Below are 20,828 nucleotides of genomic sequence, written 5' to 3'. Positions count from 1 at the left end.
GGTCGGCGAGTCCCGCGGCGTCGCGGGGCCGCCCCGGCCGAGCGCGCCGTGCAGGGGCCGCGGGGCCTCCTCCGCCTTGCCTGGCTTCCTGGTTGGTCTCGTGCAAGTTTCTGCACGGGCCGGAGCGGGCGGGCCCGGGTTGCGGGGACCGGAGTCAATGGGGGAGAGCCAAGCCCCGGTCACTGGTATCGATCCGTTGGAGGAGAATGACCGGGAGCGTGAATATCTCGTGGGGCGAGTGCTCGCCCACGCTTCTAGGGAGATCATCCGGCCCTCGGCTGATCCTAAAAATAAAGCTGAACAACCTGGTGTATGTTGTGGTGCGGAGCAAAGCCTTAAGGCAGTTATAGGCCAAGAGGAACCCGCCTGAATGCTGGTAATTAAGGGCTCTGGGGAGCAGCAGTTTCCTGGAATTGGGGAGCCACTACTAGGAAGGGAAGACCGTGTCCTTCATCCCCAGCACCCTGCTTGCTTTAATGTATGGGCACAAAAGCAAGACTGCATCTGCGTCTGTTCTTAATCTGTTCCGTTATTGGATATGATGATGTTTTCCAAGAATCTAACATGCACTGGATTGTATCTTAACCGAGTTCATGCCTAATTACTTGTCTGTACAGCACCATCGGTTTGAATTCCGGTAGAAGACGCTGCCCTAAGGCTTTTGCACTCTGACATAGTGGTTCCCAAACTGTGTTCCCTGGAACCCATAGGGGTTCCGAGAAAAATCTCAAGAATCCAATTTAAAAAGGATTTTAACATGAAACCACATGAGGCCAACTTGGCGTCCAAGCAGCACACCAGGAGACGTGTCATAGCATTTGGTTCCTAGGATTCTGTTGTGTAGGGAATAATCAAAATAATTCATTTGGGATGTTACCATAGGATTGCTTTAATCGTTTGTTATATTTAAAATGTTGACTCTTTATCTCCAAACCTTCCAAATTGTGCAAAGCTTTCAGGCAGCAGGAGCAGATGGAAAAGGAAAAACGCTGTGGGCTGTCAATACTTAGGATAAAGCAGGGATAGCGTGAGGGATCCACGGAAAAAGGAATGTCTTCAGAAAGGTTCCATGATCAGAGCAGCTTGGGAACTGCTGCTCTAGCACGCTTCAAGGGAGAAACACAAGCACGAAGTGGAGCTAGAGCAGGGAGGCTCACCCTGTGGAGGGTCAGAGCCGGGGGGAGGAGCTGTTCCGTGGCTTGGAGCCAGCCAGAGTTGGTGACAAGCCCTGTTGTTGGGTTCAGGCAATATGAAGGGCCACTCTGACTTGCTGTGTGCTGCGAACCCAGCCAGCGAGTGGTTTCAGAGTGCTGCACACCGGTGCGAGCTGCAGGGCCAGTGGTCTGGATGGCCCATTTGCCCAAACATCTGTTAGTCTGTCTGCAGTCCATTGGCGCTGCTGCCAAACTTTGCTTCTTGCTGTGGTAGAGAAGATACTCAGAAGTAGTTACAACTTCCTCCTGTAGAAAATTCCTTTTAGAATTTGTGTAGCTTCCCCCTTGAACATCATAGGGAAGAGCATTCTTTTGGGATAAGTTCTCCTTCCACGTAGATGCATTCCGGTATCCAGCTGTCGTGGGCAGGGGTTGCTGAGTGTAGCAACGTGGCATCAGTGTGAAGTGTAGAAGTTGTGTTTCAGGAAAGCGTCAGAGTTGCTGATGTGGAGATACTCTGCTGCTGGCACCCAGGACTGACTAGCAGGGTGCATCCGTTGTCATCTCCGGCTTGTTGTCAAGCAGCAGGTGGCTGCATCTTAGTGGTGCGGGGGGGGGGCGCTTTTCTTCTGACGCTCCCCCTCTGCTCTTCCTCAGTTCTGTTGTGTGTGACGTGTGGGAACCTGCCTTCCCTTGTCGGCCTGCTGGAGCCCTGCTGTTAACCGCTGGTCCCTGTTTCTGCAGGCAGTAATTTCCCCCCACGATGGGCGACAGTGACGATGAGTATGACCGCCGGCGCAGAGACAAATTTCGACGCGAGAGGAGCGACTACGACCGCTCCCGAGAACGTGACGATAGGCGCAGAGACGACTGGAGCGACAGGTATGCCCACATCTGCAGGGCAGATCAGCTGGCCGCCCAGCTGGTGGGGCACGAGGCCAGCGGAGGCCTGTTCGTCACAGAACACTCGCTCCGTGACCTCGGGCTGCCGGCCCGAACTAGGACCCGAGGGTTCGCTTGCGGCACGTCTGACTCGCCTGTGGCCGAGCGGGGACTGCGACGTGCGCTTCTTACCAGCTGTTTGCTTCTTGGCGCGCAGGGAGTGGGACCGAGGCCGAGAGCGCCGGAGCCGCGGGGAATACCGTGATTACGACCGCAACCGGAGAGAGAGGTTCTCCCCGCCCCGCCACGAGCTGAGCCCTCCGCAGAAGCGGATGCGGCGTGACTGGTAAGGCAGCTGCTCGCTGTCTTGGCGTTACCTCTTTCCTCCTCCTCCTGGGCTGGGGGCGTCTTAGGTTTCTGGTTCCAGAATTGCAGTGATGCAGCCACTGGTCCAGGCCAGTGGGCTGTGCTGCCCGGGGATGATGGGAATTGCGGTCCAAAGTGCCTGGTTGGGGAAGGCTGGTTTTATCCCTGCATGTCCCTGGCCCTGGCACACCTGCAAGGAGAGCGTGATGGGAAGAGCAGCCCCCCCCCGCCCCCGCTGTGCTCAGGTGCATGAATCCTCCCTCCAGACATCGAGGCCGCTTGTGGGGTGAGCGCAGGAGGGGTGGACCCACACGGCCCGTTTCTGCAGCTGCTGCTTGGGGCGGCCTCGATCGGCAGCCAGTCATGTTGCTTTTTCTGAGTGGAACTGAGTTTCCCTGCAGCACCAAGGGGCAGATTCTTGATGGCTTTTACGGAAGGGTGACATCTGGCCTGAAGGAGGCTCCCCACACACCCAGGGCCCACGTTTTCTCCCAGCCCCCTTGAAAATGTCATTCCCCCCACCTCTGCAGGGATGAGCACACAGCTGACCCCTACCACTCTGGCTATGACATGCCCTATAGCGGGGTCTCCACTGGCCCATCATACGGACCCCCCCCAGCCTTGGGCTCACCCCGAAATGCACGTGACGCAGCACCACATCTTGCCCATCCAGGCCAGGTAAGCGGATTGCTTGTGCCCCACCTGGCGCCCTGGCCTCCAGCCAACGAGCGGGGAATGTGGGTCGCGCTCCAGTGTGGCCTGCCGGGAGCCGCCGGCTGCAGAACCAGAGCAGTCTCTGTGTTGCTCTCTGAGGTGTGGGGGGCAGTCTTCCCCCAGCTGCTCTGCCCCTCGGCCCAGTTGCAGGCCAGCCATCCCGTCGTAGGCCTTCAGCCGTTCCCTGCGCCAGTGTTGGAGCAGCAGAAGAGCCGTTCGTCCACCCTCGTTAGGGGGAAGCTCGTGGGGTACAGGCATCTTTGCGCCTGCCTAGAAGAATAGGAATCGTGTCTTTTCGAGGCAGGAGGATCCTACGGACGAGGCCCAGGACTGACAAAGCCCCCCCCCCCCGCACCCCGCCTGCCAGTCCGGCCAGTCCTGGTGCCAAACGTGTGAACAGACCTGCTCTCCCGGAGGCTGCGTCCGAAGGAAGCGGGTCCGTGGCTCCGTTCCAGCCTGCCTGCCTTGGGGCTCAAGCTGGAGGAGAAGCCGCCTGCTCTCCTTGGGGCTGGAGTGGGGCGGTGCCTGAGCGCACCCCCCCACGCACCCTCTTGGTCTCCCAGCTGCCCCGATGCCGTCGCCTGCCATGTTCTCCAGGCCCGCTTGGGCTGAGTGTGGGCGAGATCTGCGGAGCTGGCCTTCCTGGAAGGAGTCTTTGAGGACTGCTCTCTTGCCCGTGGGCCTCTGCAGCACCGGGCGGCTCCATCCCACTCCCGGTGCTTGTGGCATCTGCTTGAAGCTGCTGGCTGAGGGCCCCCGTGTGCAGAAGAGGCTCAGCTCTGCTCCCCGCGCTGGCCTGTTGTCCAGTCCCGGGGGCTGCCCAGGGGAGGATCCTCCATCCGCAGGAAAGTGCCCTGGATGAGGCCACGGTCCTCTTAGTCTAGGCCACTGGTAGCCTCCGGGCGGCCCCTTGGCCCTTCTGCATGGGGCCGCCCCCACTGACAGAGAGCAGTTCCGCGGCCGAGGCTGCTCTGGCCATGGCGCTTCCCCAGGACTCGGTGGCGTCTCTCGCTGCCCTCTTGGGAGGCTGAGCGTGCGAGGCAGGGCCTTCTTTGTGGCCGCACCGCCACTCAGGAATGGCCTCCCCACAGAAATGTGCTCGCGTTTCACTAAACGCTCAACATGTTGCCGCACGTGGCTCTCGTCATATTTCCTCTTGGGGCCTCTAGGTTGCCGTGGCGGTCTGGGTGTTTTCTCGCTTCGAACAACGGCTCGCTGTACTGGTGCTTGCACCAGTTGTATCCCCTTGATGTTCTCCACGCGGAACTTTTGCTGGAAGGGGGGAGAGCAGTCTCCTCAGAAATAGTCCGATTGCCCGGTTGTTCGCCAGATTCCCCCGCCCACAGTGCCGCCCGGCGCCTTTTTAGCTTCTGCTCTTAGGGCCACACCTGCCTGGCTGCGGCCTGCTGGGCCTCGCAAGCCTGTGTGCTGTCGCGGCCTGCACGGTGCTGCGCCCGCCGTCAGCCGGCCACTCCGAGGCCCCTTGGGCATGGCGAGCGGGGCACAAGCGTGTGGAATGGCATGTGGAGGAGGGGAAGCGCAGCGCTCGGCTTGCCGCGGAGCGGGGGCCCGCAAGGCGCGCGTCACCAGCAGCCCCGTCTTTCTCCAGGCTGGGGAACATTGCAGAGGTGGACCTGGGCATCGCGCCCCCGGTGATGAAGAGCTTCAAGGAGTTCCTCCTTTCCCTGGACGATTCAGTCGATGAGACGGAGGCTGTGAAGCGCTACAACGATTACAAGCTGGACTTCCGGCGCCAGCAGATGCAGGACTTCTTCCTGGCCCACAAGGGCGAAGAGTGGTACGTCTCCCGGGGGCCGTGCCGGGCCCTGAGCTCAGGCGCTGCGGTTGGGGAGGGCTGCCCCTCCACGGTGGGGCGGGCAGCGTGCGGCCTGGGGTTGTCTGGGGACGGTGGTTGAGCGGAGGCGGAGCGCAGGCGGGGGGAGCAGAGCGCCCTCAGCTGGTTTCCGCGCAGCGAGAAGGCTTTCTGCACGCACTCTTTTGCACCCCGTGGGATCTGTGGCGCTGGCCGCTCGGCATGCGCGAAGCCAGAATGCGCCTCCGCGAGCGCCTGCGTGGGGGGCTGCCCCAGACGCAGGCGGGAGGCCCCTCTGCTTGCCCGGTGGTTTGCAGGACCTTTGGGTGTGGGTGCCGGTTCTTGCCCTCTGGGGTTTCCGTGACAAAGCCAAAGGAACTCCCAGGCTTGGGGTCCCGGGCCACCAAAGGGCCAGTGATAAGATCGGCCTTCCCCCACTTAGAAGCAAGAGAAACAGCGCGAGTCAGAAGGGGCCTCCCGGGCCATCTAGTCTGACCCCGGCTCCAGCCGGCTCTGCTCGGGACGTGCCTCCCATGCGCATGTCCAGCCTGTCCTTGAACACTCGGTGCCTCCCACTGCAACCCCTGTAAGCCCCCAGCCCCATGGGAGTTGTGACCCGGATGGCTGAGGCGGGTCGTGGAGCAGGGGCGGCTTCAGGTTAAGTGCCTGTCCTCAGAGCGGGGAGCGCGCAGAAGGCCGAAGCCCAAGGTGGGGCATGATGAGCCCCGGAAGATGGGAAGTGGCCCCGAGCGGGGGAAGGCGGCCTTGACAAGCCCGCTTCTGCCAGCCCCCTTCCAGGGGACAGTTTTATTTCAAAACTTCTCATCTTCGCGGTTTGCAAGTCACCTTTGCTGTATATCGAGCCTTGGCCGGTTCTGTGCCTCACCGGTCAGTGTCCTGCCTCCCACCTTGGAGGGCCTGGGCCTGCCGTGCCCCCCCCCCCCCGCCCCCCTGGCTGTGGGTCATGGCTGGCAGGAGGTGCGCTTCACCCCGAGTCGGACGGTGCGGCCTCTCCCACTTGCCCCCTCTCGTGCCGGCAGGAGGAGCCCTGTGGGCACCCCAATTCCCGCCGTCGCCCGGCTTCTCCCTCGCCGTGGCTGGATCACAGCTTGGGCCCCCTTCTCCTGGAGCGAGACTCTGCAGTCACAAACGTTTTGTAGTTCTGAGCTGCACAGGCCACCGTTTGGGCAGGGACCTGAAAGCAGCATCCGAGAGTCGCTAACGTAAAGTGAAGCCTGTTGAAAGAAAACAGCGATATAAAAGCGAGCCCCGAAAAATGTAATCAAGAGTCAGGCATCAAAAGCTGCGTTTTATATACATCTGAGCGCTGTATCGAGGAGCAGCGGTGTGAGCAGGGCCGGGCTGGCCTTCCGAATTCAGACCACAGAGCCAGCATTGTTTGTCTGAAACCGCGGCTGCCCCCGAGCCCCACACACGGCCCAGCACTGCTTGTGGGGCAGATGGTGGGAACGGAGGAGGGAGAGGCAGGTGGGGAGGGGGCTCGACGGCTTCTCCTCTCCCCTCCGTCACGGGGCCCCTTCCCCGCAGCATCCCTCCCTCTTGCTCCCAGGCCCGTTTCGCAGAACAGACGGTGGGTCACTTCAGAGCCCTTTTTGCACTGGCATTTTAAGGTGCTGCGGGAAAGCGCTGCTTTTACAGAGGACGTGGGTGGAGTTTTCTAGAACACCTTTCTGCCTGTCGGCGGTAGACAGAAATCATTCCCCAGATGGGGTCTAGCTGAAGTAGCTGCCGGCCAGCACTGGGGCGCATGCGGGGAGAACCAGCCGGGGTTTTGCACCACCGGCTTCCTGGGACCAGACTCCCCGCTTTGGCTGGAAGAAACTGGGTTTGTTTTTTGGCACAGACAGGCTGGGAGGGCAATCAGCGCCTGGAGAGTTAGCGATGGGGCTTGCCAGCCCTGGTCCGGCGGGGGGAGCTGCATTCACGGCCCCCAGAATCCCTTCCCTTCGATGCCGGGGCTCCGGAAACTCAGCTCCCGTGTGGATCAGGCCAGGACTGGCTCGCCCGGCTGAGCCAGTGGCCCCTTTCCGTCTACTCAAGCGGCTGTGTATTGGGGCACAGTGGGGTACGCCAGATTATCTCCAAGTGCCAGTCCAGGGCAAATGTGTTCCCGTGGCAGTAACCCGGGCGCAGCGTCCTCTCCTTTAAGGGGGGTGAGAGCAGGTGTCGAGCACCCCAGGTGCGTAGCAGCTGCCGCCTGAACTTTCCAGGGCCCGGGCTCAGGGAGGAGACCCCGTGTGGGGCACCAGTGGCTGGAAAACGATTGATTAAAGTTCCCGAAGACCTCCGAGGCCCCCTCCACCCCGCCTCACAAACTGCCTTCCAGTGCCTGCGAACACGGAATAGTATTCAGTCCTGGGGCAGGTGCATCGGGTTACACGCCCCACTGGAGATTCCGCCCGGGCCACCGGCGGAGGCTCAGAAGGGAGCGGCGTTCTGGCCCGGAGGGGGAAGCAGGCGGGGAAGGGCAGGGGGCTCTGCAGAGCGGGGTCCTGCCTGCAGGGAGGCGGGCGGTCCTGTGTCCCGGGCCAGGGCCAGGGTCTTCTGGCCCCGGAGGACGGGCAGAGGGCGCACACCTCCCTTCGGCCGCCGGGTGTCTCACGCAGCCGTTTCTCTACCTTTTTAACCATTTCGAGTTCCTTTATTTTGGTTTTGGTTTTGTTCTGGATGTTAACTGTAATAACATGGCCTTTTCTCCCCTCCTCCCAAGAACCTCTCACAGGAGACTCCAAAAATCATCTGTCCTCAACCTGGAGAATCCATAAATAAACCAAACACACCAAAGAGCCTTGAATACCTTTTCCTCCTCTCTCTGCTGGCGGTGACGCTTTTTCCTCCGTAGCGCAGTCAGTCAGGGCCCTCACTGTGCACAATGCAGTGACTAGCTGATGTGAGTCGGCAGGATGTAGGCAGCGCAGGGACTCGCAGGCGCCGCGCCTCCTTTTCCAAGTCCTGCGGCCCAGCACCAGAGAGAGAGGCCACACTTGGCCAGCCCGTGTACGTTTTTTCTTAAAATCCGCTGAAGAAAACTCTTCGCTTGGAAGGCTCGGAGTGTGACTCTCAGTGTATGTATGACGTGTTCTGTCTTCTTAACTCGGCGCCGAGCGAGACCAATCTAACGTCTCCCCCGTATTTGCAAGGTGCTGCGTGGAAGGCGTGCTCTGGATCTGGTTGCCTTGACATCCACCCCTTTCCTTTTCACGGCCTCTCCCACCAAGCTGCCGCTCCCGGCCCCGCTGAGCGCGTCCCGTGTGCCTGGGGACACCCGCACTGAAGGGGGGGCAGTCCCGGGAAGGACCTTCTTCCGAGCACCCGGCAGAGTTTGGCTCTGCCGCACCCCCAGGGCCCCAGGAAGGCGCTCTGCCCTGCCAGCGGCTCCTTCGGGCGGGCGCCGCCTTCATCCAGCCCGGCAGTCTTTAGGCCGCCCCCCCGGAGGGTCGGTCCCGGCCCGCTGGCAGCACGGCCGGGCCGGGCCAGGCAGGAGAGGCCCCGGGCAGAGGGCGAGGGCATGGATGGTGGCGGGGGCCAGGAGCTCTCCACGGGGCGCTTCCGGGGCAGCGCGGCTGGAGTGGTGCCGAGCGGAAGGCCTGTGGAGAGGGCAGAGCGACGGTGAAGAGGCAGGGCTGGGAGAGGACCAGAGAGCCACGGAGGCGAGGGCTAGAAGCGTGGCACGGCTGCGGGGAGAGGCGGGAGCCCGCCGGAGCGAGGGCCCGAGGACGGGGCCTCTCGCCGAGAGGCAGGAGGGCCGAGAGGGAGGGCCTGCCGCCGCCCAGGTCTGTCCCGCCGCGGCTGCATCCGTGCCCCCACCCCACGCGCCCGGCCGAAGGGGCTCCCAGTGCCCCGCCGCACGAGCACTCCCACGGATGCACGCCGCTGAGCCCCATGTCCGGGCGGGCTCAGCCGGCAGGCGGCAGCACTGAGGGGTCCCTTCTTGGGAGGGGCTTCGGGCAGCCCCAGGAGCAGAGGCCAGGCTGCCTGCCTGCCGGCCGGTCGCCAGGGCATCGACGGCCCCCAGAGCCGCCCGCCCGCCCGCCTGCCAGGGCTCCGTTCCTCCTGCCAGAAGGTCCTCGCGCAGCCCCTCCTCTCCTCTCCTCTCCGCAGGAGGCAGGCGGTTGGCCTCTCCCAGCCACCCTTGCTTTGCATGCGCGCAGTGTGGCCGAGGGGCATTGTGCCCGGTTCCCTGTTGACTGACGCATCTCCCCCTCCTCTTCCTTTTCTGTGTGTTTCTTCCTCCCCTCCTACCCCCTGCTAATGTGGACCCCATTCAGGTTCTGGTCCAAATACCACCCGGACGAGGCCGGCAGGAGGAAGCAGGAGTCCCGGAACGCCCTGCAGAATCGCCTCAACGTCTTCCTGTACCTCATGGACAGCGGCTGGCTGGACACACTGCAGCTCGACATTGACAAGGCCAGCGCCATCATCAAAGTCCTGGACGCCGGTAGGCCGGGGGGCTGCGGGGCCCGGCAGCGGGGCGGCCCCCTGCTTTGGAGGCCTCGGGTGGAGGGGGCCCGGCCCCCTGGCGGCACACGCGGGGAGCACTGGGCCCTCCTCGGAGCACGGCGCCTGGCGGTGCACTGGGACGGCGTCTCCTGCCCTTGCAGCCGTCATCAAGATGGAAGGCGGGACCGAGAATGACCTGAAGATCCTGGACCAGGAGGAGGAGGAGGAGCGCCAGGACCGGGCCGAGCCGGGCAAGAAGGAGGAGAGCAGGCTCTCGGAGCTGGACCGCAAGGGCGCCTCGGAGAAGGACGACAAGAAGGAGGAGGCCAAGAAGGTGACGGGCGGGGAAGGGGCCGGGGCGCGTGGGGCCGGGGGGCCTCCCTGGGCAGCTCCTCTCGCCGCCGCCCCACGTGGCGCGGGGGGCCCAGCAGGAGGCCGGCCGTCGTGCCGCACGGCCCCTTCTGTCCTCTGACGGGCGTCCTGCCTGCTCCAGACGAGCGACGAGGAGGCCGCCGAGGACAAAGCCAAGAAGGCCTCGGAAGATGACGAGAAAAGGGCAGAGAAGAAAGAAGAGGTGGACAAGGACACGAAAAAGGTGTGCCCCGGGGCACTCGGCTGCCTGCAGCTGGGTTGCCCTTCGGGCGGGAGGCGGGGGGCGCAGCTTCCCCACAGAGAGGGCCAAAGTATGCCAGGCTGGGATGGCCTCGCCCAGGTCGCTCCCCTGGCGGGCCTGGGGCGGGGCGGGGGGTGCCGCTGCCCTTTCCTCCTCGGGGGGCCGGGTGCTGAGGGGGGAGGCGGGCACCTGCTGCAGCCGCAGTGCTCGTTGAAGCAGCCGGCCGTGAGCCACGGGGGTCCCAGTGGGGGAGCACCTGCGGCTCTGGGCTGGGGAAGCCCTCCCGCGGCGGACGGGCAGGACGCCGCGGCACCGGCGGCGCAGTGGGCTGATGGCGGGGCCCCACCTGTCCACAGGGCAGCCACAAGCGCAAGCGGAAGCGCAGCGGGGACGACAGCTATGACGAAGGCAGCGTCTCGGAGTCCGACTCAGAATCCGAGAGCGGGCGCCGCGAGGAGGACGACAAGGAAGGTGCGTGGGCCCCATCCTGGTCCAGGCCTGAGCCGGGTGAGGGTCCCCGTGCGGAAAGCCCCGCTCAGGGCTCTTGCTCGCTCTGTCCGGCTCTGCAGACAAAAAGCCCAAGGAGGAGAAGTCGGCGGCGGCAGCTAAGGAGGGCGAGGAGTCACCCAAAGCCAAGGAGAAAGAGGGGGAGCCGAAGCCCCGTCCCCTCCACAAGACCTGCTCGCTCTTTGTGCGCAACATCGCCCCCAACATCTCCCAGGCAGAAATCGTGGGGGTGAGTCGGGACCTCCACAGCCCTGCGCCGCGCCTGGCGCCGTGCAGCCCGGAAGTGCCGGGCAGGGCAGCCGTGGGCAGGGCAGCCGTGGGCAGGGCAGGCCAGGCGCCCCGGGGAGGATCTCCGGAGTGCCGAGGCTCCTGCGCGCAGGCGAGCCTTTCCCCGGGGCGCCCTGCTTCCCCCGGCACCTCGGCGGCTGGCCGCAACGCCCTGGCCCGCCAAGCAGGGCGGCTTGCTGAGCGTGTGCAAGGGCCCTTTGGGGCCGGGCAGCTGGCTCCCCTCTGCAGCCCCCCGGCCAGCCCCAACGCCCCTTCTTGCCTCCGCAGCTCTGCAAGCAGTACCCCGGGTTCATGAGAGTGGCGCTGTCGGATCCCCAGCCGGAAAGGAGGTACCTCGGAGTTCACGGCCCCGTTCCCCCCTCCGCCCCATGCGTCCTCTTTGGCCGCCAGTGCCGGAGCGACGGTTCCCCGTCGTGGGCGGCTCACGGGTGCAAAGACGCGGCAGCCGCATTTCGGAGCCGGGCAACCCTGCCTCTTGGCCAAGGAACCTGCAGCGAGGTGCTGCCCGTGCCCCTTCCGGAGCACTCTTCCCTTGGACAAGCTCTGCGGCCGTTTGCAGCACCCCGACCGCAGAACCGTCCTCGCGGGAGCACGTGGGAAGGTGCCCCCGATCCGCGGGGCAGAGCCCCTCACCGCCGGCCCCGGCCCCGGCCCCGGCTCGCCAGACCTCGGGACCGTGGCCCGTTCTTCCTGTTTTTCTGGCAGTCCAGAGACAAAGCCGTTTGCGTGCAGGCTGTGCCCGCAAGGCTCCTGCTGGAGCCCCCTTGAAGCGAAACGGGCGCTGCGCGGCCCCCCGGAGCAGCCTGGCGGGGGGGCTGTGCGGGGGGCTCACTGACGCCCCCTTGCCTGCTCAGGTTCTTCCGCAGAGGCTGGGTCACGTTCGATCGCAGCGTCAACATCAAGGAGATTTGCTGGAACCTGCAGAACATCCGGGTAAGCGGGCCGGGCCGCCCCCTGCCCCAGTCCCCCGGGCGGGCCGGGGCCGGGGCCGGGTCTGGGGCCCTCGCGGGGGAGAGGGGCAGCTCTGACGGCCCGTCCCCCTCGCAGCTGCGGGACTGCGAGCTGAGCCCCGGCGTGAACCGCGACCTGACCCGGCGGGTGCGCAACGTCAACGGCATCACGCAGCACAAGCAGATCCTGCGCAACGACATCAAGCTGGCCGCCAAGCTGATTCACGCGATGGACGACCGGACCCAGCTCTGGGGGGGCGGCGAGGCCCCGCCCGCCTCCGAAGTCTCCGTGAGTGGGGGGCCCCCGGGGGGCCGTTCGCCGGGCGCGTCGCCTGCCGGGCGTTCCCGGTCCCCAAGGGGACGGGAGGGGGCAGGTTCGTGCCGACCGTGGGTGGCGCTGCGGGCTCCTCGAGAGGAAGTGCGTGCGCCCACCTCGCCGTGTGCCGGCTGCCGCTCCCAGCATGCGGCTGCCTGGGGATCCTGAGGGTCGTAGTCCCGCACGTCGGGAGAGGCTGAGCCCCGTTTGGCTCGGGGAAGCGGCTGCTCCGGCAGCCCGGCTGACGCAGCCCCCGTGGCGCTCGCGCTCCCCCAGAGCTTGCCCTCCCAGAATCCCATCCTGAAGAACATCACCGACTACCTGATCGAAGAGGTGAGTGCGGAGGAGGAGGAGCTGCTGGGCAAGAGCGGGGAGCCCTCCGAAGAGCCCCCCAAGGAGGGGAACCCCGCGGAAATCACCGTCGAGAGGGACGAGAAGCTTGTCAAGGTGAGGGCCGCCGGAGGGCGGTGCTGGGGGCCGGGGGGCTGGCCTTCGTCGGGAGCCCGCCGGGAGCCCGCCGGGCAGGGGGGCACGAGCCGGGCCTCCGTGAGCCCGGCCGGCCCCCGGACTGACCCCCCGCTTCCCGCTCCCGGCAGGTGCTGGACAAGCTGCTCCTGTACCTGCGCATCGTCCACTCGGTGGATTATTACAACACCTCGGAGTACCTGAACGAGGACGAGATGCCCAACCGCTGCGGGATCATCCACGTGCGGGGGCCCATCCCCCCCAACCGCGTCACCCACCGGGAAGGTGCGGCCCCCCGCCGGGGGGAGGAGGAGCGGGCACGGGGCGCCGGCTGCAGCCCGCACATCGCTCCTCCCGCCCCGCGCGGCGCCCTGGTGCTGCCCCCGCCCCCCAAGTGCCGCTTCATGAGCGGAGGGGCCCTGGAACAGGGCGGGGTGTCCCCTCCGTGCGCCTCGGCTCACCTGCCCGCCCCCCGCAGTGGCCGAGTGGCAGAAGACGTTCGAGGACAAGCTGACCCCCCTGTTCAGCGTCCGCGAGACCCTCTCTGAGGAGGAGGCCCAGAAGATGGGCAAGAAGGACCCGGAGCAGGAGGTGGAGAAGTTCGTCACGGCCAACACGCAGGAGCTGGGCAAGGACAAGTGGCTGTGCCCCCTCAGCGGGAAGAAGTTCAAGGTGCGGGGCGCCTCCTGCCGGGGCCGCAGCCCCCGGGGCGGGCGGGGGGGCGGGCACCGCGCAGGGGGCGGCCCCTGACCCGCTCCGCTCTGCGCCCAGGGGCCGGAGTTCGTGCGCAAGCACATCTTCAACAAGCACGCGGAGAAGATCGAGGAGGTGAAGAAGGAGGTGGCCTTCTTCAACAACTTCCTCATGGACGCCAAGCGGCCGGCCCTGCCGGAGCTCAAGCTCAACCAGCCGCCGGTGCCCGGACAGGGTGAGCGGGGGCTGCGGGGCGGGGGGGTGCTCCCGGCCTGGCCCCCGCAGGCCTGCCCCGCTGGCTCCCGGCGGTGCTGCAGCCCCCGCGGGGGTCCGGAGAGGCCCCCGCCGGGCTGGGCAGGGCGCCTGGTGAGCGGGGCCGTCCCGGGTTCCCGCTGAAGCGCCCCCCCCCCGGTCTCTCTCTTCCCTTTGCAGGCCTGGCGCCAGGGTTGCCGTACCCCCCTCAGGCCCCCCAGGGACTGATGCCCTACGGACAGCCCCGCCCGCCCATCCTGGGCTACGGAGGCAAGTAGGGGGGAGCGTGGGCCTCGGCCTCCCGCCCTCCCCAGCCCTCCCCATCGCCTTGCGGGCGGCTCTGGCTCACCCACGCGGACGTGGGTGGGCGCCCTGGGCCCGCACCGCAGGGAAGGCGTTCACGCCTTTCTCCCCCTGGTCTCTCGCAGGCGGCCCTCCGTACCCGCCCGCCCCCTACGCAGCCGGGAGAGGGAACTACGACAACTTCCGGGGACAGGGGGCCTATCTCAACAAACCCCGGAACAGGTGCGTGTGTGTGTCTGGCTGGAGGAGGGCCGGCGAGGGAGCGCAAAGGGTGAGGGCGGCCCGGCCCCCCGCCTGCCTGCCTGCAATCCCAAGCCCCCGTCCTCTCTCCCCAGGATGGTCCGCGGCGACCCTCGTGCCATCGTCGAGTACAGAGACCTTGATGCCCCCGAAGAAGCTGACTTTTTTTGAGCAAAGCTGTTCTGCCGCGGTGGATTTTCGCTCTTCCAGCATTTTTTTAAAGCGCCACCAGAGCGCCCAGCCTGCCCCCCCCCCCCCCACCCCCCCACGTGTTAGCCCGCTCCCTCTCCGCTGCCCGATGCCGAGTCCTGGTCTCTCGTGTCTGTTTTACGTTAGTTGCAACTGGATTTCAATAAACTTCCACTTAAGCCCCGTGTTGCGGCCTGCTGCTCTTCCACCTCCAGGGGCCCCGCTTCTGAGCTGGCTTCTTGATGCCCCCCCCCCCGCCCCCCCTGCCCCCCCCCTTCCCCTCGACCCTGGCCCCACACGAGGGCTGCGAGTCTGCACCGTCCCGTTTGCCGGTGGGGAGTCCAGCCCCCTGGGGCCCCACACGCTGCTCCCACGGGGAAGGCCGGGGGTGGAGGGTGCTGCTCCGGACGGTCTCCGGGGGTGGGGGGGCGGTACCCCAAGGGCGGGGGGCCCGAGGCCTGGCACCATCCTCTGGCCTTGCTCTGCTCGCCCATGGGAGCTGATGCTCCGGGGGGGCCCAGGCCCCCCTCTGCCGGCCCAGGCTTCTTTCTTGGCTGCACCACACAAGAAGGCCCAGGGCCCCGCGCGGTGGCCCCCAGCAGCCAGCTGCCCCTGCACCCCACGAGGAGGAGGGTTGGGCAAGGGGCCACTCCCCGCGCCCGCCTTCCTGGGCACGGCTGGCTCGGCCGCAGGCGGGGAGGCTGGGGGGGTACGGAGCTGCCCCCCCAGGATGCCATCGCGTCTCTCCTCTGCTCGCGTGGGCGTGGGACCAGGGCCTCTGTGGGCCCCGCAGCCGAGGCTGGTCCTGCTGGAGCAGAGGGGGGGAAGCCCTGCTGAGTTCCCATCATCCGCAGCAGCGAGGCAGCTGGAAGCGCACTCCGGGAAACCTGCAGGGGCCAAGCAGGGGAGGGCTCTGCGGGGGAGTGAGCGGCTTCCGGGAGCCCTTCAGCTGGAGGCACCACCTGAAAGTGGCAGGACAGGCGCCCCTCCCTCGAGGCAGCGGTTGAGGATGGCCGGAGCCCCGTCCTGAGGGGCCGTCCAAGGGCCGGGCGGCGAGCGGCCCCCCAGCCCCTCGAAGCTGAGGGGGACGCGGTCCAGCCCTGCCCCTTCCCTGGAGACAGGTTCTTGCTGGGCTCGCCGAGCATCCTCTCGGCCTGCAGCCTGCTGGGGCCCCGCTGCTGCCGTGCTGCCCTGCGGGACGCGCACCCGGGGGGCTCCTCTCACCCGCGGCCCCCGGATGCTTCGCCCCGCCTGACCAGCCGCAGCCACGGGGGGAGCGGAGCTGCCGCGAAGCCGCCTGCCCGGGTCCTGGAGGGACGCAGGCGTCCGTGTGCTGGAGCCTTGGCCACCAGGGGGCCCCACGGAGCCTGTTGGTGGGAGCGGCCTCCCCAGGGCGGGGGGCCGAGGTGAGCCCGCCTGCGCCCCACACCTGCTCGCAGGCCGCCCCCTCCGAGGGCCTCGCGCTCTGGCCCCACCAGGTCCGTGGCAGCCCGGTCGTCACGCTGGGAGTGTCGCTCGGGCAGCTCTGGGACCGCCACACTGAACGCCTCCCACCGGGAATGCACCCACCACGGGCGCAGCTGCGCAGGGACCCCCACAGCTGGGATCGCGAGCCCCCTGCCTGGAAGGGCTCAGGAGGCTCCGGCAACGGGCGGAAAGCCCTCTGGCTGTGGCAAGCGGGTGGGCATTTGGCTAACTGGCACCATTTCTCTTGGATGGGGTTCCACAACTTTAAAACATGTTTCTGAGAATTCGGTTATCAGAATTCCAGAGGCAGAATTCACAACCACAACAGTTGCTGTTATTGTTAAATATTAATTGGATTGTGCCATGCGGGGCAGATAAGCTGGTTGGTTATTAAAAATAAGAACGGATGCATTGAGTGCCCGACTCTGATCGACTGCTTTTGTAGCCCTGAGGCACTGCAGGAGCCCTTGGCAAAAATGTCCCGGATCAGTAACAAAAAGAAACAGCGCGAGTCAGAAGGGGCCTCCTGGGCCATCTAGTCTGACCCCCGGCTCCAGCCGGCTCTGCTCCCGACATGCCCACCATGTGGACGTCCAGCCTGTCCTTGAGCACCCGCTTCCCTGGCGGACGTGCCCCCGGCTCCCACGCCCCCGCAAAGCACACTGCTGCAGAGTGCAGCCGGAAGTGCAGCGTGGAAAGGGGCACCTGCACCCACCTTGGGCCTCCACTGTGGCCGCGTGGAGGGCCCTGACCGCTGACACCACTTGCAAACTACCGCACGAAAAGTCAGTGGCGAGAAAGTGCCAGGTTTGGGAATGTGTCTGGGCGAACGGGCCACACGCCGTCGCTTTCGGCATCAATGCAAGAGAAGGGCGCTTCCAAAGTCTGCCGACTTTCCGCGTAGCTCGAAGCGCAATCACACTGATAAGGCATAACCTTTGCAGGCTGCCTTGGCACTCGGCTTCCTCTCCAAAAAGAGCCACCAGGGGAAAAAAAGGTACGCTTCGTGCTCAAGGATTTTCCTGCAGCTGCAAAGGGCCATGTGTTCCGCCGCCGATTGTGTAAAGGGCAGCGCTGTGTTTGCAGTTCCCATATTTGCGCACGTCATTTCCATGCTCGACCAGGATGCGAGAGCTCGTCCGTTGCCGTGTTCAAATGCACGTCACAAGGGCTTTATGGCCAGGGCTCCCTGGAATGACCCGGATTTCTGGGCTTTATGGCCAGGGAATGACCCGGATTTCTGGCCGCCGGCCAAGCCCGGGAAGAGCACAGGCACCCCCGCCTTGCCGCGCCCCCACAAATACCCCCGGCCACATTCAGCCCTCTTCTGCCTCCCCAGCTGCCCCACAGCTGCCTCGGCGTCTGTCCGCCCCATGTCCCTCTGCGACTCCTGCATCGGTGTTGCGCCCCCGCCCCCAGGAGCCTGGGGGCGGCAGGGCGGCCCTGCCAGCAATTGCTGCCCAGCAGGCGCTGGTCTCCGGGGCACCTGAGGGCCGCCGGGCGCGCTGCACGCAGCCCCAGCGTGTGGAGGCAGCAGCGCCGGTCTGTCCAAAAGCCCCCAAAGGGCCCCCGGAGCAGCCAGGCAGGTGCCTCCACGCTGGCCGAGGCAGGGTGGCCCCGGGGGGGGGTGTCCATGGCCCCATGTGGCGCTGCCCAGCCCACCAAGGCCCCACTGCCGGCCGGGCGAGCTGCGCGGCTCCCCTCGAGTGGCCCCCGCCCCCCGCACTGCACTGCCCGCCTGGCCAAGAGCCCTGTGGGGGAGGCCGGGCTGAGAGTCACCCAGGACCAGGCTCTCCAGGGTCCGGTGCGAGATGAGTCGCCCTGCCCCACCGGGTCCGCAAGCCACACGCCCCCTCAACGAGCGCTGGCCTCGAGCCATTCCCCCCAAAGCGCTACTGCTTCTATGCATTAATCTTGCAGCCAAGTCTCTGAGCATGTGCAAAGGGGCTTGCTGAACCCCGCCTAGGGATTACTTCCCAAAACTCTCCTTTTGAGCAGGCTTGTGGCCCAACCCCTCGGGGGTGCTGAGAAACGAGCTGTGGCTGCCCAGTGGGGGGGGGGCTGCGAGGGGAGCAGCCCTTGGAAGACCCCCCAGGCTCAGCAGGCGCTCTGGGGGCTGAACCGGCTGCAACTTCGCTTCACCTTCACTGCTGGGGCCTTGTGACTCTTCCTCTGATTCCCAGATGGACTGTGATCTTTTAATTGTCATTTTTATTGTTCTTTCTACCGTTTTCGTTTAATTGCTGCTTTTTTACTGCTGTGCTTACTGCTTTTATTGTGAGCCACTCAGGGGGCCCTTTGGTAGGAGGGCAGCATACAGGTATGATTTATAAGTAAGCAAGCAGCCCCCCCCCCCACTTCCCGAGTCCCCCCGGCCTGTTCCCAGAGCCAGCCTGAGCAGCGCGTCCCTGTCCCTCGGCGGCACACCTCCCGTCACGTCCCTGCGCTCGCTCGCGGCACCTGGCCGCCCCTCCGGAACCTGACTCAGCAGAAGCGGGAGGGCCAGTTCCTGCAGCAGCGCCTCAAAGCCGGCCGAGGCAGCAGGCGGAGCCTCGGGGCCTGATCCTGCCAGGGAAAGGCGCAGCGCCGGCGCCCAGCAGAGCAGGCCTCGTGTGTGGAATGGCCACAGCCCTCCGGTTGCGGGTTCGGGCAAGTGAGTCGGACGAGACAGTTTCCAGAAAAGGGATTGCGTGAAGACAGCTCGATTGTTAGTTTACTGATCGGTTGACAGCCTGCCTTCCCACCAAACGATGCGCTCGAGGTGGGTCACCCTGAGGCGCACTAGGAGCACAATGCGCATTAACGCAAGGAAGACAAGAAAACTGTGGCGCCCGCTCAGCCGCAGAGACGCTCCCGTGCCCGAGGTCCGTGCCCTTCCCTGCAGCGGGAAGGCTGGTTGGGGTCCGCCAGTCCGACCCTCTCCTTATGGGATTTATATCCCACCTTTTACTTAACTCAGGACAGCTTAAGTCCTCCTCCTCCGCCGCTCTCGGTCTTCTCCACACAACAGCGACCTGTGAGAGGCTGAGACTGGCCCAGAGTCGCCCAGTCGGCTCCGTGGCTGAGCAGGGACCAGAACCCGGGCGAGGGGCCCATTCCTGCTGCCCGAGCCCCTTGCTGGGAGGCGGCAGTGCAGCCCGCAAAACGAGGGAGCAGTGGCCCGACTCGCGCGGCCCTTCAGCAAGCCGTGCTCTGCGGAGCCCAGGCAGCTTTGCTGAGCAAGCAGCCCTTCCAGAGCAGAATTCTGGGCTGATGAAAATGCCAGAAGCCGCCGCCTCTTTCACGTCGCGTTTCCCATGCCTGCAAAGCCTCAGGCCGGGAAAACGGCTGCGGGGCCTTTGAAGGTGCCTGCCCTCCCCGCAGTTCCACAGGCAGGCGGCGGGGGAGACCTTTCCGGGCGAGACTCGGCAGAGGACGGACGGACGTGCGCGGAGTGGCCTTGCCTCGGCCGCCAGCACGGAGGGAGGCCACATCCTCTCTGGAAGCAGCAGCAGAAGTGGAGGGGAATCAGCCGGACGCGGGGGACACGGCGAGTGAGGACGTGCCGCCGGGCTCTTGTCTGGCTCGCAGCTTCCCCTCGGGCCGGCCGGAGGAGCGGGGCTTTGGCCGACCCGCCCCAGCGCCGCCCGCGGCTTCAAGCAAGCGGCACATCTCGCCGGGGCAAGCGCCGTGCCGCAGCTCTCTTCTGTCCGGTCGGCGCAGGCAGGATGTCTCTGGTGGGGCGGGGGGCTGCTCTGCCACCCACCCTCACTCTCTGCGCAGGGAAGGCCCGCCGAGGATCCGGCCCAGGGCAGCTGCGCACGCGGCACGGAGAGAGGGCGAAAGGCGCAGGCCTGCCCAGCCTCTGCAGGTGCTCGGGCAACGGCGGAAACGGCCCTGTTTCGGAAGAGGCGCGTGCCCTCGTGGGGGCCGGGCCTGCTCCTGCTTGGCTCGCCGGCCGGGAGCGGCTTCGAGCCCCCGCTGCTGGGCTCTTCGCTCGAAGCCAGGTGCGGGCCCCCGCACAGGGCCCCCTCCAGGGACGGCCCGGCACGAGGCCGCAAGGCCAGGCACACGGGGCCAGGCTCCCCCGGCCAGCACAGGCCCCGCTGCTCGGGCTGCCCTCCGAGGAGGCGCTAGAGCTCCTTCCACACCTGCTCCATCCGCTCCGGCGAGACCCCGTGCACCGTCAGGGCCTCCCGGTAGGCCTGCAGCTCGTCCCTTCTCAGGCCCCACACGCGGAAGCGCTCGTCGTGCCGGTGCGCCAGCCCCGCGGCCAGCGTCAGGAAGCCCAGGTAGACGTCGTCCAGGGGGAAGACGGGCAGCCACAGGGAGGCGTTGTAGAGCGGGGCCAGGGCCGGCTGGGGCATGATGAACCCCCCTCCGGAGGCGAAGTCGGGGTACTGGCCCATCGGGTAGACGGCGTGAGACACGGCGTACTTGCCGTGCCGCATGACGGCGGAGTGGTGCTGGATGTTGCCGTGGATGAAGCTGGAGGCGTTGGGCGTCTGGTTGAGGTACTCGGTCAGGGCCTTCACGTTCACGAAGAGGTTGTCGTCCCCTGCGGGAGGAGCGGCTCGGTCGGTGCGCGGCCGTGCCGAGTGGGCCAGCGGGCCTGCCGGGGCACAGCGCTCCCCCAGTGCTGGCCGCCCCCCTCCCCGGGCCGCGACGTGGACAGACGGAGAAGGAGCCCGAGAGGAGAGGAGAGGGGAGGGGGGGGCAGAGCGGCCCGCGGCAGAGGCACTGGTGCCGGGCGGGGCTCCTTTCCCGGGGGCCGCAGAGCAACGCCGCCCCGTCAAGCCCCGCGTCCCCATCGGGGCCAACAGGCCGCGGCACACCGAGCGTCACGGCGCCGCGGCGCCCCGCCCGGGTCCCCGGCGCCCCGGACGGGCTTCCCCGCGAGTCGCCCCGCCGCCGCCGCCGCGGCCCCGGCGCGGCTCACCCTTGAAGACGAAGTCGGCGCACGGGCAGCGCTCGTGCAGCCAGCGCAGGAAGCAGCGCTCCTTGAGCGAGAGGTTGTGTTGCGACTCGGCGAAGTCCCACATCAGGATGTCGGCGAAGGCGCGCTCCTCGCGCCGCGCCAGCAGGAAGAGCGGCTGCAGCGCGAAGCCGCCCAGCGCCCGCGCCCGCGCCCACGTGCGCCGCAGCGCCGCCCGCCGCCCGCCCGCCGCCGGGCGCG

General features: G+C 66.3%; 2 protein-coding genes across 2 annotated transcripts in view; one reads left to right on the top strand and one right to left on the bottom strand.

The window, feature by feature from the left end:
* The window catches only part of SRRT (serrate, RNA effector molecule), a 14,613-nt gene extending 228 nt beyond the window's left edge, over positions 1-14,385 (top strand). Inside the window, 20 exon segments of the mRNA XM_044417306.1 lie at positions 1,899-2,036; positions 2,254-2,382; positions 2,933-3,011; positions 3,013-3,080; positions 4,726-4,914; positions 9,219-9,388; positions 9,552-9,724; positions 9,884-9,985; positions 10,360-10,474; positions 10,573-10,739; positions 11,066-11,127; positions 11,653-11,731; positions 11,846-12,037; positions 12,341-12,511; positions 12,661-12,814; positions 13,008-13,201; positions 13,301-13,457; positions 13,655-13,744; positions 13,903-13,999; positions 14,113-14,385. Of these exon segments, the coding sequence (XP_044273241.1) occupies positions 1,918-2,036; positions 2,254-2,382; positions 2,933-3,011; positions 3,013-3,080; positions 4,726-4,914; positions 9,219-9,388; positions 9,552-9,724; positions 9,884-9,985; positions 10,360-10,474; positions 10,573-10,739; positions 11,066-11,127; positions 11,653-11,731; positions 11,846-12,037; positions 12,341-12,511; positions 12,661-12,814; positions 13,008-13,201; positions 13,301-13,457; positions 13,655-13,744; positions 13,903-13,999; positions 14,113-14,188 (2,583 nt within the window). The 5' untranslated portion in view covers positions 1,899-1,917 and the 3' untranslated portion in view covers positions 14,189-14,385.
* A 3,983-nt stretch (positions 14,386-18,368) lies between these two features.
* The window catches only part of LOC123016624 (acetylgalactosaminyl-O-glycosyl-glycoprotein beta-1,3-N-acetylglucosaminyltransferase-like), a 5,089-nt gene continuing 2,629 nt past the window's right edge, over positions 18,369-20,828 (bottom strand). The window contains exons 3-4 of the mRNA XM_044417141.1: positions 20,592-20,824; positions 18,369-20,210 (exon numbers count right to left, since the gene is read on the bottom strand). Of these exons, the coding sequence (XP_044273076.1) occupies positions 19,786-20,210; positions 20,592-20,824 (658 nt within the window). The 3' untranslated portion in view covers positions 18,369-19,785. The remainder of the gene's footprint in view (positions 20,211-20,591; positions 20,825-20,828) is intronic.

Source organism: Varanus komodoensis, unplaced genomic scaffold, assembly GCF_004798865.1.
Source record: "Varanus komodoensis strain SLA01 unplaced genomic scaffold, ASM479886v1 scaffold87, whole genome shotgun sequence".
Classification (NCBI taxonomy): Eukaryota; Metazoa; Chordata; class Lepidosauria; order Squamata; family Varanidae; genus Varanus; species Varanus komodoensis.
This window is presented reverse-complemented; position numbering and strand designations above follow the sequence as displayed.